General features: G+C 42.7%; 1 protein-coding gene across 1 annotated transcript in view; it reads right to left on the bottom strand.

The window, feature by feature from the left end:
- FOXP1 (forkhead box P1) overlaps positions 1 to 14926 on the bottom strand; it is a 379050-nt gene that overhangs the window by 49668 nt on the left and 314456 nt on the right. Inside the window, exons 8-9 of the mRNA XM_080350553.1 lie at positions 14702 to 14861; positions 8336 to 8540 (exon numbers count right to left, since the gene is read on the bottom strand). Coding sequence (XP_080206679.1) covers positions 8336 to 8540; positions 14702 to 14861 — 365 coding nt within the window. The remainder of the gene's footprint in view (positions 1 to 8335; positions 8541 to 14701; positions 14862 to 14926) is intronic.

The following is a 14926-nucleotide window of genomic DNA, read 5'->3' as shown; positions in this document are numbered from 1 at the left end:
ACCTCTGTGCAACGCCAGCACTTCAGCCCCTCTTTTTCAGAGAGCATTTTGCTGGGATTTGCCCCGTTCAGGGGCAGCCGTCGGCTCCTGGCCGGGCAGCATGGGACAGAGGGGCTCAGCATCCTTCCCAAGCACAGCATGCCCAAGGAAAACCACGCACCATAGCAAAAAAAGAGCAAAAAAAAGAATTAAAAAAGTAAGAAACAGACTTGCGTGACATCTATGGCCAGCTACCATCGTTTACAGCTTTGCAACTCCTGAGTTAATTCACAGTATAAACAATGAGGAAAATGTTTCTTCCGAGCAAGACTTCCTGTAAACTGTTCATTAGAGCAGCGCAGGGCTGGTGCACCTGCTGATTAACCATGCGCTCCAAGAATAAACAACAACTGAAGCCAGCGAGATTGTTCTGGAATTTGCTCAGAGCTGATTTTTCTTCCCCTATGTTATAAATTGGATTCTACAATAAAACAAACAGCAGAACATAGGTTGCTGAGAGTTAAAAATCTACTTTTTACACTACATTGACCACAGCACCCACAGGCACAGCTACAATGTCTTTCTATGAATGGGACAGATTGCCATATGGATGCAGACACTGAACAAGCTGTACAACTCCTGGCGACAAGTGCCTAGGGGACTGTCCTATATTAGCACCACCTGTGCTGTGGAAATTGTGCTCTGTGTATGAAATGGTATTTAAGGGCCCATCATGATGTTATTTTTGAGTATACACAAAAAGGAAAATTACAGTTAAAAAGGAATTTGCTGGATAGCGGATCAGTTGCTCAGTTCCCGAGATCCTTTCCCAAAGGAATAGTTATCCACTTTATTCACGCAGCCCAAAATGACAAGCTGCAACACACATTAGCAGTTTCCCTGCCTGGGCTTATACCATCGTTTAAACGAGAAGAATACACTTTCTAACATACATATGTCTTTCCTGATCACACAGCCCTCCCACCTTAAAAACACCAGCTATATGGAAAAATACCCCATGGCATTACACAAACGTTGCTCCAGCAGCAAGCAACGCAACATAAGTTCTCCCTGGGTTCTTCCCCCCACCCCCTCATGTGTGGCAGGTAAAGCCGCAAATACTGATTACCAAATTTCAATGTGCATCTCAGTACTTTGAAAATATAACCCTGTCTGCCTGACAAAAATAGAGCTCCAGATTAGCACAAGATGTTGAGGGAAGGGGGAAGAAGGGAAAAGAGGTCTGAGCAGTACCTGGCTGCTCTACGAAAATAGATTTCCCCCTCTCCAAACTGCAAGAAAAAAAAAAAGGATGCCAAGAAAAAGAAAAGTAAAATAAATTGAATTAAAGAAAAACAGTTGTAAAGTGAATGTTACAACCTGGGAAAAATGATGTCATTTTATTGAGAAACTCGTTTTTTTCCATTAAACCATAGTGAAACGGATAAAGTTTATACAGCTTAATGGTGGAGTTTTACTTTAAATGCTACTCAATATCTTAGCAGTACGATATAACATGATCTAACAGCTGTCATACTAACTGCTCGATTTTTATTGAAGAGCAGAGAAAATAGTCACACAAAAATCACCTAACTTCTCCCCTACTTTTATGGCATTTTCAAGGGTGTTTCTTTTCCACTCTCAGGCTGAGATATGTATGATAAAAAATATAATACAGCTCTTCATTAGCTCCCTGCTCAGCTCTTCAGGATAGTCAGATCTCCTGAGTAAATGCAGAGGAAGGACAGCTTGCACACAGGAGGAAATAAAGAGAAACAGGAATCCACAGTGCAGTAAAACAAAACCAGGTCCCTTTTTAAGACTACTACATAAACACCTCTAATAAAAGAAGAGGACAAATTTTCATTGGACTTTAAGTATTTAGACAGGAATGTTTCACTAAAAGTTTAACTGCAAAGTGCATGCAATTAACAGAAAGCCATCAGCTATTTCTCCGGTATGTAAAAATAGCATTAAGCTCTATTAAATGCACGTGTAAGTATCTCAGTTGCAAGAAAAAGGAGGAGATATGCAAAGCACTCAGATATCAAACAATGATCTGTTGGCCAGATGGAGGAATAAAACAATACATATGCTAAAATTTGGAAAAGTTCTGCTAGACGTCTGCCAAGGCTCACCCAATCTATTTTAAGTGCTTTTTGATACATTAGCTTAGTGTTTGGAGTTGTACAACTGATGGTTATTACACGGGACCAGAAAGCAGCAAAGCGTTGGCGCGCAGGAGCTCCCGGCGCCGGGCTGCGTGGAACAGCCCTTACTCAGCAAAGGGCCACACCAAGGAACCACAGCCTGGTTAACACTGCATCTTTCATAGCGAAAAATCAAATAAAGTCAACTAGAAACAATTTCCAAAGCTTAGCGAAACAATTCCCTGAAAAGCAAAATTTGATTGAAGAGCTCCTGGGCTGACGAAGGAGCAAGCGGCACTGTAAAACTAATTTAGCAGAGGGCTTCTCAAAAACGTGAGTGCGGCAGCTGACGGCAGGTATGGGCAACGCAAAGGACGCTACACACGCAAATCTGAAAAGCAGGAACGGTAAAAAGTGCCTGATAAGGCTTAAAACTGAAGATTAGCAGCTCCAGGTCTGAGTCACGGCTGATATTTTTTCAAAGCTGAATACACAGAGAAGTGACTCAGACGAGGAGAGCACATAGTAACCGGTGGTGATTTCTTTGTTGGAGGAGCGAGCGCCAAGGGATCAGGTAGCGGCACGCTTTGGGTTGTATCTGCACAGAATAAATGCAGACGGCAGGGCCAGCTCCCTGCTCCGGCTGTCACAGCGTCACCGTCACTGAACAGCCCAACCGGCCTCACAGCCATCACACCCGTACTCGGTGCAACCAGAGGAAATACAGCAGTCACGTAGAGAGCAGGACAGTTTATCAGACATGCAGCTGGGCATCCAGGCTCGAGTCTCCAGCTCCAACCCAGCTCCGCAGTGAGGACACTGCACGGAGGCACCTGAGCTGCTCAGACCATGGGTAACAACACCAGGGTCATGATGGGGTTTGTGTACGTGGAGCAGCTAAAGGCCCCAGGAACACCCATTTCTTAAGGGGGAAGGGATTTGAGGTAACCTAATCTAACGTAACTCTGCTGATGGTAAAGCATAACGAGCTAAAATCAACTGCACGGAGCAACTGAGAGGAGCCGACACGGATGAGCAGATTTGATGCTGGCACCAGTGCAGAACGAATGCCAGGGACTGCGCGGAGAGGCAGGCCAAGAGAGGATCAGGCCCTGGGAGCATATGGACTGCAGGCTGAACTGTTTCATCCCGAGCATTAATAATGGACCAAAATCTGTAGTTCTTAATTGTACTGAATCCTAATGCCCTCATCTAAGGGCCTTGGGATTTTGATGGAGGATCAGCTGGCATGGAAGATAACAACAGTAAAACATGATGCATTAAGCCTAACCAGATCAATGGGCTGCCTCGCCGCTCCTCTTGCTTCCCTTCAGAGCCTTCTCCAGACTCCTTCCTCCTGCGATGCTGGCAAGAAAAACTCATTTAAAAATCCCCTTGTTTATCCCATCTATTTTTCCTATGAGATGGCTGCTTCCTTATGTAGAACAAGACTCAAGCACGGTTGGAAAGGGTATAAAGACAATAGGGGACAAACATGGGATTGCTGGCATGAGGAGAAAGGTCTCTCGGACATGCAGCTTTCACCTCCAACCCTTCACCTTACCCCTTACAAACAGATGCATTTTCTACATTAACAGGTCTGCACCTTCACTAACTCACTTGTTTATGAACAGCCTCCATCATCCTGTGGCTGCTGCAGTCAGCATGGAACGGGACCAGGGGACGGGACCACATGCAGGTACCACCCCACAGCACCCCAGACCTCCCAGCTCAAGCCCAAGCTGGAGCAATCTCTGCTCACCACAAAGCACCGATGACTTCTGCACCGTTCTGCTTTTCCAAACCTACCGACATCAGGAATATCCCCAAGCATGTAGGTTTTGGGATGCCCACTGCTCATCAGGTTATAAAGTTAGAAGTCACCTAAAGCATCCGGGCATCCACCCACTTCGTTTTGCCGTTTTTCTTAAGAAAATAATCAAGCTTCCCCCAAATAAGATGCAGTGGAACAAGATGGAAAAGGGGTTCTGTCCTTGACATTTGTAAGCACAGCAGATGTACTTAACTGGCTTCCATTATTTATTTATTTACTTGTGTAGAGAAAATGCTTGTTAGTGAGGAAACTCAAATGCTGATAAGATGATGAGAGGTTTGCATGCTGGTTGATGGTCTCACTTTCGCTTATCCTGAGTGAATACAAGTATCTATAACTAAATATTTCCCTTAGGGTACTGATGACTGAGGTATGTTTATTGCATTGAGTGAATTTATATATATAATCAGCACAATAAACATTATTAAATTGTCTGAGTAAAATCAAAGCATGAAACACACAGTCAGTGCTGAATTCTAATGACGCTGAATGCCCATGATTGCATGGGGAAAGGATCTTAACAAGCCTTGATTTGAGCTTTGGCATCCGCCTCACAAATCACATGAAATGTTCTCTCTTTAATAGTGCTGAATATTGATAAATGTCTCTGCACGGCACAACAGGGAAGTTGGTCTCTATTGGCAATCTTTACCAAAGTGTGTTTTTTCCTTCTCTACACTCAAGGGTTTACCCTGAATGATTTAATTATAATTTTCCTTGTGTAAGATAAATTAAAGAGGAGAGTAGGAGTGTCATGCCAAAGCAGATTATTTATCTCCTTAACAGATTGCTGTGCACCAAACCCCAGAGCTGCTGCTGCTGCTGCTACTTACAGAAACTGGGCGAAATGTGGGACAAAAGCATAGATGTAATATACATTTAAAGCCCAAATGAATGAAAGCATTAACCCATTATTCATAGCTGGAATTGTTTCATTCCTGTGAAAGCCATACACACGGAGCACACAGAAACCAAGAGCAGCACCATGATGCTCCCTGGCCCTGCCCAGGAGTGGACAATGTCTCCTGCTTTCAAACACATCTTTGCTTTTCAAACATCCCGGGGTGCCTCTGGCCACCTGCTTGCCATTTGCCTTTTTTTTTTGTGCCATAAAGAACTTTTGTTGTCACTCATCTCTAAGCGTGGCAGCCCTGCAGTGCCACCAGAGCTGTGTCCCCGCAGCCTGCACAGACTAAAGCTTCGCTGTGCACAACCATGAGGCTGGGGCTCATGGCACAGCGACATGTGGGCATGCCAAGCAACCAATGACTATTTCTCCTGCTATTTTAAACCCCGTGTTTATAACCAAAACATGTCTTTACCCAAGATCGCTGCTTGCCCGATGGCTTTTACACAGGTGCCTCTGCTGCTGCGTCAGCCAAGTCCCTCCTGTCTCGTGGGTCTCAAGTAGCCCACAACCTGACCTGTGGGATCAGGAACTCCATAAAACACAACCTGAACGACCCCAGTGACATGTCCCAGGGATGACAGTGATGACAGTAACTCCCACGTAACCAACTTGCCTCCTGCAACTTGCCTCAAATGCCCAAGAGGAAGGGGGGAAACAGCTTTACAGCACACCCTAAAAGTTAATGTTACCTGTATATGATTATTTATTGCTGCTGGGCAGTTGTTATGATGTGACTGTGCTTAACCGTTAGGACACTTTCAGATTTTACTATGTGCTTTTTATTGTTGTTTAAATCTAAATAAGTAGTGCTTGGTTGTAGCAGACAAAAGCTAACAGCCAGTTGCATAGAAGGTACAGGAATGAAATGGTGGATGCCACAACCCAAAAACTTGCCCTGGTCAGACCGAGCTGCGGGCTGGTGTGATGGGAGGTGGAAGGGCTGGGATCGGCCTTGTGAGCCCTTTTGACAACCCCGAGCCAAGCTTGGGCTCGAGCTCAGGATCACCTCCACTAGTCCCCTTGTATTTGCAAGCTCAGTTGTGCTGAACCAGCTGGCTACAAGAACATACACAGATTTCACTACAGGTCTAACAAACTCATGCTCCCGCCAGACCCATGACTTTTTCTAGCCTTAAACTTCACAATCAAAAAATTCCCAAAACCCTGCTCACGCCTGTCCTCTCTCTTGTAAGTCCACTAACATTTCAGCTTCTGTGAACTTTCAAATATACATCTGACAGCAAAGCACAGCTACTCTTCCCTCCCTGCTCACTCACCACCCTGAATGCCCTGCCTGTAGATAAACCCCCTTTCAGAAAGGAAACCAGTGCAACACAGCTCAATGAGAGGAGTTTCCGTGTCACATGAAATCCAGGCAGGCACCACGGTGCCTGATGAGACTGCAACAAAACCCTTAAGTGCATCAGTAGGCATTCTTCTGCCTGTAGTCTCTTGCTCTACTTATGAATAAAGATGTAATTTAATCACTGCAGCAAATGGATGGCGTAAACCCTCCACGTACCAAACAGAGGCAAGATAAAGGAAAGTCTATAGTTCTCTTATTTGTATTTCTAAATGTACCTATTTTTGTGTTTCGATACTGTAGAGAACTCTAAATAGATATGTAGGAAAAGTGTAATGGCAAGTTTGAACAATACAGCTATCGGTTCAACCTGTGAGGCCCTTCAGTCTTCTGAACTAAGACAATCTCAAACAATAACCATAGCAAGCTTATGCCTTCCTAATTAATTTTGAACTTTAGTAATAAAAACACATGCATTGCCTTGTTTGTAGATCCCAACTACCTCCAGGCCACAATCACAGGACTCTGACACATGGATTTCTAGTTCTGCCTGGCAGTATACACAGAGAAAATCCTTACTTCAGAACAGATTCCTGTATTTCCACTGCATTTCAAACTAAACAGCAATGGCATACAGTTTCCTCGGTTAGCCTGCCATTAGCAGACAGCACAAGCCTCTATTTGGTGAAAGAAGATTCATTTCACTGAATGGGTTTTTATTTTATATACTCAGTAAGAAAAACATAGATAAAAAATTTATTGAACAACTTGTTCAGCTCTATATGCAGCAAAAAGAGAATTTAATTGTTTAATAAACATAAAATTGTTTTTAGTATCCCATGTAAGTCTTTATGAAAACCACATCCTTGACACTTACGTGCATTATAAATGTATGTGCTGATATTCACTCACATGTCCTTGCAACGGATATAAAATGATGCCTTACACACACAGCAGTTCTTTCAACAGTGGGTGTGCTCTCCTTTAAAATCTATCTATTCCCAACAGCTCTATTTTCTTAATATTAGAAAGACATAAGAGGTATTTATATAGCTTCCTTATCAATCTACTTTCAGACCACCAGACATATAAACTCTATGGCTTAAAAATTCCATTATCCTCTTTCTAATGAATGAAAGGAGGACGGAAAGACAAAGCCATCAGTTTCCATAAAATCCAGCTTTCGCTAGCGTCTGCCGTAACATTTCTAGATGGGCAAAGGGACTCTCCTGAATGCAAAGAAGCAAAGCAGCGCTGCCCTCCCCGGTGGGCCCGGGCTGCTCGCTCGCTCCTGGAGACCCTAATCCTCCTCCTCCTTCTCTTCTTCCTCCTCCGAGGATGCAGCAGGCACTGGCACCCACGGCCCGAGCTCCTGGGACTGTCTATCTCACCGTAAGCAAAAGTTATGTTGTTAGACACGCCTCAGTGAAATCTGGGGGTGTAAAGAAACAAACCTGCAATAAAGCATCCTGTGGAATAAAGCAGAGCCCGCGCTGAGAAGCACATCAACAGACAACCCCTGATTTAAGGCATTTCTTTTTAACAATGCGGGCCTAGTAAGTATAAATTAACTCACATATTTAAAAGCCAAACAACACCAGTTAGCTAATTTTATCAGCGCCTAAAAAAAAAAAAATCACTTTGTTTTAGAGAAACCTGGTGAACTCAAGCCTATTCTGTCTTGTGAAAGCAGGTAAATACAGATTAAAAATAAAAAAGGCAAATGTGTTAGATGAGATGGGGCAATGAAATTTGACAGAAAACAGGGGCAGTAAAACAGCCTATACTGACCAACAGATTTTTTTCTTTACCTCCAGCCTGTAAAGCCAAAGCACATCCAGAGTAACACCACCCAGGATGCAGAACTCAAAAAGAACCCAGCTTATGCTCTCCACAGTTCCCCCAATACACTTATCCAATGCACTCCTAATTAGCTAATTGTGCCCACATTGATCCAATTAACAAGCCATAAAGATCTGAACAAAAGGAGCATATTTTGCCCAGTGGTGACTCTATTCAACCACATCAAAATCAGACAGAGCAAGACGTGGAGGACAAAACCGAGGCCAAGGCTGTTGGCCACCGCTCCCAACGATTCCGCCATCGCTTCGGCACGTTGTTCGGAGATGCTCAAGGGTGGAAAGCCCACTGGGACCTACCTCTCCCGTTTAGGAGTGTGGACCGATAGCTGTCCGTTAGTTGAGGCGTGCGGGTTGATGATTAAGGAGGTCTTAGATGGCGCAGAGGAGGAGACGCAGGTGGTGGACAGGTCCAGGCTGCTGTGGTTGTTGCTGGCTGCCTCCTCCGCCGTGTGCGAGCCTGTCACTTCCTTCCAGAGCTGCTGCAGTTCTGTTGGAATCATGCCTGAAACAAACAAATTGGATAATTAAATCAATTAACAGCTAATTCGGCCGTCTTCAAACAGTAATTAAATCAAAGAGTCAGTAAACAAAGCCTAGTGTTAGTTCTCTGTGTGTGTGTGTGTTTTTGCGCGTGTATTTTTTTTATTAATAACTGAAGGCTAATACTGAACACTGCAGGTCTCTGCTAAATGTTCTGGTGCAACATCTGCAATATCTGTGTAATGCAAAATACAAGGTGTGGGGCAGGGGGTCCACACAACACACCTCCCCACCCCAAACTCCACGTTAATTATTTTTTGTAATTAAAATTACAGAGGGCCCATTTCCAGAGTCCCCACTCAGGCAGAAATCACCCCAAAGCTGACAGCAAAGGTGCCCACAGGCTACTCTGCAGTCAGCTGGAGAAATTCTATTTTTCTTCAAAAAATATACTATTTGTTTTATTTTTTTTCAAGGAAGGTGAATACTTTCTAACTTGTTTTTAAAAGAAAGGAAGGTCTTAGGAATAAAAAAAATACTCAGCTTTATTATTATGACAACACGAACCACAATATGACTAATTTTGTGCTTAAGTTTTAAATGATGACAAATAGCTTTGTTATTAAATACAGTTTTTATTAATCACTTTTAGACATAAATTATGAATTCATATTGTCTTCCTGAAATGATTTTCAAATTTTAACAGTCAAATTGATTATACTATGATTATTTAATTAACACACCTATCTTTCTCATTAATTTTGGTTTCTCGAACTGCTCACTTAATTGATGGATGTGTCTACGGAAAAACTGTGTAACTTTCTATACAAGTAACACTATTATTACTGTCATTTCTTAGATCGATGCTAATGAGCCATTCGAAAGTAAAACGAAAACATAAAATAAGCTTCAAGAAATAATAATAATAAAATGTATGTATTTTTAGTTGTGCCAAAAATGGACACCAAGCACAGGACTTCGCATGCAATAAATAAGGCAAGTGAAAACTTTGCAATGTCCCGTGGGCCGAAGCGGAGCCGCGCGTCAGCGTGACACGGGCTCACGCTGAGATCATGCTTTGGATACAGCTCATGTTTGTGACATGATCAAACAAGTCAAGCTTCTCTCACTGAAGACGATTTCAGTGCTCTTTCAGAGGAGGCCATGGGAAAAAATTAGCAGGAGAGACGCATCACTTAAATATTTGGGGGGGGGGGGGGAAATATATCATAAAAGCCAGTGTCTGTGTGTTTTTAAAGAGGTTTCTCATCACTGCGCTTCCAGACCATCGTTTGGATGGCTGTTCATTGTTTCAGTGTATTGTAGCGCTGGAGCTGTCCTAAGGAAACCTGCCATTTTCTGAGTGCACAGCAGCAGCTCTCACAGGCACGTATCTCACCAAACCTGAGGTACTGAAATAAAATCAAATAAAAAAAAAGGCAGTATGCATTATATTCATTTGAAACACATAATAAAAAATGCCAAGGTCTAAATTTAATTTATTTTTGTCATTTAGAATACAATGGATAGATAATCATCTCAACGTGATCAGCCAAACATCTTTACTTTGCTAAACTGTTAAAGATTTTAATTATGCTAGCTTTGGAGAGCACTGGTCTAATGAGGCGATAGACTCCAGAGAATCTAAGTGGTTAAGAACTGTGAAATGAGTCTGATAGGATTTTTTTATATTCACCGTGGATCGTTTGCATATCAAAGAGGAGTAAATTATTGCACGACAGACCAATAACCTTCCCCGCCTTTCCGAGAGTAGCATTAACAAAAACAGTTGGTCTCTGGTAACGGTTCACTACAAAAAAATGCTAAAATCCTTAAGTATCTGCAATTAATATATATTATGAGAGAGGCTTCAATTTATACATTAAGTGATCAGATATTCTTAGGACGCATCCGCATCTCTAAAGCCACGTCATTTTCCTTTCATCAGACCCAAATGCCAATTACATTTTGATGGATTTTGTCCCAAATGAGCATTTAGTTATTAGACATATTCAATTATTACCTGTCCCCTGAAATTAAACCTCTGAGCAAATTAAACAAAGAAAAAGGTCAGTACACAAGCCTGCGTCCTGTTTTCCTGGATCGGGGCTATTATTTTCAAACACCTTGCGAAGTGACAGTGTGGGATGTATTTTTAGCGAACACGCTTGACAGGACTGTCTGCACACACACAATTACCTGTGAGCGGGGCTGACCCTTACACCACTGTTTACTCAATTGAAACAATAGTGAATAGACTTGTCTGTTGATGATAACATATTGATATGAGACCGTATGAGCAGATACCTATTTTTATTTTCCACAATAAGCAAATAAGGAAAGAATAACTGGCTTTTTGTTGTTTTTTTACCCACCACCCCCATCTGGATTTCTGCAGGTTTTTAATTAGAACCAAGCTAGCCCCCCCTCTCCTCTCCCTGTCCCCCTTTCTACTCTCCCCTTCCCTTCTCCTCCAGGTCACTTCTGGATCTACTAACACTTTATCCCAAGGAAAAGCTTGCAAGCGTCACAGCCCTTAAAATATACATACACTTAATATTTACACCTTGCTGTAGATCCTCCAGAAGTCAAGGGGTTTGGTTTAACTTCCTTTATGAGTGTGACTCATTAGCACCAACAACAACTATATCATGTATTGAAAGAAAAAGAAAAAACACCCGGGGGAAAATAATACTGGAGATAATAAGGAGGATTTCAGCCTGGGTGACGTTAAAGAGTTAAATGTGATGTCATACACATCTGCACACAACCCATCACTTAAAAATGACCACATCCTTGACATCATTTGATTAATATGATTTAAAAAAAAAAAAAAGAGTCTTGCTCCTCCTTCTCCAAATTTAGTTCTTTTAGAATAATTCTGGAGAGAATTCCTAACTAGCCCGTCAAACTGGGCAGCTGAAAGGTATGCTCATTATTCATCTCGCAAAATGGTTAAATAAAATAACAGAACAAATGGTAAAAGCAAGATCCACGAACGCTCACAATAAATTATGTAATTTACCATTTAACAGTTTCATTTTAACAGCGAGAGCTAAATTTTAAGTCAGGTTCCCAGAACTGCGCTGCAATTACCAGAGATCGCTACTGCTGGTGCTGCAACTTTGTACCTACCAGTAACGGGATTTAGACCTGAAACTGCCAAATCTGCGGGAGCAATCGGGCACCCAGATGTCTCAGTCCTATTATTTTCACTCGCTGGTGATCTGAAGTGTGATTTGCAGTTTCATTTTGCAGATACTAAAGATCCAGCTCTCACAGCTCAGAACACTGCTGAAATGTGGTTTATTTTTAAATTGCTACTGGGTACAGATGTAAAATCTAGATTACAGATGTGTCTAAATACAAAGCAGAAAAGATTACACAAATATAACATTAAAGGATGTGCTGTTTTGTGTAAGACAATAGGTAAGCACTAAAAACTAAAATGAAACTGAAATACAGCTTTAAACAATGTATTAGTTCTGAAAACATAACAAAAAAATCACTTATGAAGTGGCATTCTCTCCTTAGAAACATTTATTACTATTACAGATACTTAAGAATAAAAGCAAAACGCTTTTAAGCAAATTCATAGCTACACTTACTAGAGGGATGTTATTTTTTTAATACGCACATTTCCAGTATTTGTCTCAGTCTTGCAGACTGTTCTGAAAACAAAAGGGCATGATATATGTATTTTTTTTTTAAATAAGAAGTGTACATTACCAATTATTTTAAACTATGGCCCTGGCTCTTCATTACATTTTTCAGGACAACTAGTCCCCTTCATTATGAAAGAAAATGTAGGCACAGGTTTAAAAAATGTATGTTGTGGGGACAGTTGACAGATTACTGCTCACGGAACTCAATTTCCCAACCCCAGGTATCACCGGCTCAAAGACAAACAGAGTTGCTCAACCTCTTTGTGTCCTTGTACCTTCATACCCAGGTGACCATGTTCAAGCAAGCAGAAAGTTGATTTAAACCTCATAATGACATCAGTTTTAAGCCATCGTCTCTCTGATAAAAAGAAATAAAATATCGTGCTGTACTGCAACCTGCCTGAATTCTCAAGTTTCTCTTTCCTCCCGGCTCCAGCCGCCCCCAACGCTCGCAGCTCATTTCCCTGCAAGAACCAGCACTTTCTGCTCATGTTTATGTTGTCTTCGGTGTGCAAGTCAGCACCCCTTAGGTTCTAAATACGCTTCTTCGCGAGGACTAATAGTTACACTACCCTGCTAACCATATCAATCAATGCCATGACGGCTGAATTACCTACTGGTGTCTCCGATGTGTTACCGCACAGATTACACTTCATGCATCACCACATTCATTTCTTTCACATTACACATGAGCGTGTCTTGTCACTGCCCAATTGCCCTCCTTTGGACAGCTTAACTGATGTACTATACAATGAACCTTACCGAGCCAACTTAATAGTATAGGAGCTGTGGGAAAAATTAGAAAGGTTGAAGCTCCAGTCCAGTGGGTGTGTGGGAACAGCCTGGGATGCTTCCAACAATAAATCTGAAGCTTAATTAACGTACGTGACAACGTTTTTCAAGTATGAATGGCATTTTGTCTACATGCCCTTCATTCTGGACTCGTTTCACGCCTTCTCCCCATCACAGCGAGCACTGAGGGCGACCCACCAGCCACGAGCCCAAGCCTGACCCTGCAGCTCCCAGCCAGGCCCCACCTTGCTGCTCATCAGCCCCCAACTCACACACCAGACTAATCTAGACCAGGTGTCCAGCTTTGAGATGCTGGAAAGCTAAACTGACTCTTGTGGAGAGAGGTGTCAGGTCTCCAAAAGCTTACCCTCTCAAGACAGGAGCTCAAATACCTTTGTGAGTCTCACAAAAATAAGCCTAAATAAACCACACCAGCTGCAGAGCAAAGCAGACTCCGCTCCTCAGCCTTGTATCCGTTTATCCACATAAGTTAATATTCACCAGACACCTCGCTCTCCTTTTTGCAGCTATGTACACACAAAAAGGGAGGGTGAAGAACACAAGCAATTTTGTCTCGTCCCCCACCATTTAACTGAATAGAGCTAAATGTAAATTCATTATATGGTTTGGCAACTAGTAGCAGCCCTAAGGCTGCTTTGAAGAGCCCAAATCATTCAACCTAAGCTGACTCAAGTTGTTGAGGTGGATGTTTAAATTTATTACAGGGCAAGGGAAGGAAAAGGCATGATTATTCAGAAATACCAGCAGCATGGTTGAAAGACCTGATCTTCCCTCAGCCATGCCAACTTCGAACAGTCTGCCTCAATCACAGCAGCCAGAGCTCAGGAAGGTCTGTTAAAATGTCCCAAGGCTTGCAGACAAACCCAGTTTTAAAAAATATATAGAAATATACAAACCAAGGTGGAAATGAGAGAATAAAACCCTCATGTTATAATCCCTGTCAAAAGTATTGTGATTTGAAGTTATTGCTTTCGATGTATCAATATCTTAAAAAAAATAGGGATTTCAGCAAAGCAGTAACTTCTTGCAGCGCGCAAGACTAAATAAAGATGTAGGAGGATCTAATTGTCAATAATACCATTAAAATTAAACGGAGTTAATCCCAATTTGCCTCAGTGTGGAAGGAGTAATGAAGCTGTGATGTACACAGGCAGTGAAATGCAGGTCGTGTAAACAGGCATGGAGAGGAGACGCTGCCACCTCTCCCTCTCAGCTGCAGCAAAGGGCAATCAAATCTCTACAGTTTGGCAGCGTGCGGATCAGAGCTCCTCTGCGCCTGGCTCCTCGCCGGGCTGGAACCAGAAAGGGTCCAAATAACACATTTAAAAAAGGAAAAGCTGCTCTCACACTACTCTCAGCCATGAACCCAGCACCAAGAATCGATTAAGATGCCTCCTGTGAAGGATTTCAAGCCCAGATTAGTACAACCAGCAGCTCTGAGGCCGCCAGACTGGCTATAGCTGCGCAAATTGAATCCCAACTCCAAACCACCTGCCTCCCGCTAGCCAGAGCGGTCCGCGATCTCAGCGTTGCCCTTCTCAAAAATATCTTTATAATGCCCACCCCGCCTGTCAGGATTTTTCTTTGCTTATTGCTTTATGAGCCTATGAGATCGCTCTCCCTCTCCCTGAGTGACAATTGTGTGTGTGTGCATGCATGCTACCACTTTGCCAGACAGCCGGCAGCTCCCAAACCCCTCACCTACCTTGTGCAAGGGGTTGCAAAGGCAGAGTAGGCTGGCCAGGCTGGATCGTTAGCAGCCCCTGACGCTGCAAAGACAGAAGGTGCTGCTGTTGCAACTGCTGCATCTGTAAGAGTTGCTGCTGAAAGGCCAACTGCTGTGTAGCCACCTGCTGTTGCTGGGGCTGCAAAAGAAGACAAAAATAAAAATATACGTTTGTCAATAGAGAGCAAAGCATTAACAGAGGAT

The sequence above is a fragment of the Nesoenas mayeri genome (assembly GCF_963082525.1).
Source record: "Nesoenas mayeri genome assembly, chromosome: 10".
NCBI lineage: Eukaryota > Metazoa > Chordata > Aves > Columbiformes > Columbidae > Nesoenas > Nesoenas mayeri.
The sequence above is the reverse complement of the archived record's forward strand: the minus strand, read 5'-3'. Positions and strand labels throughout refer to the sequence as shown.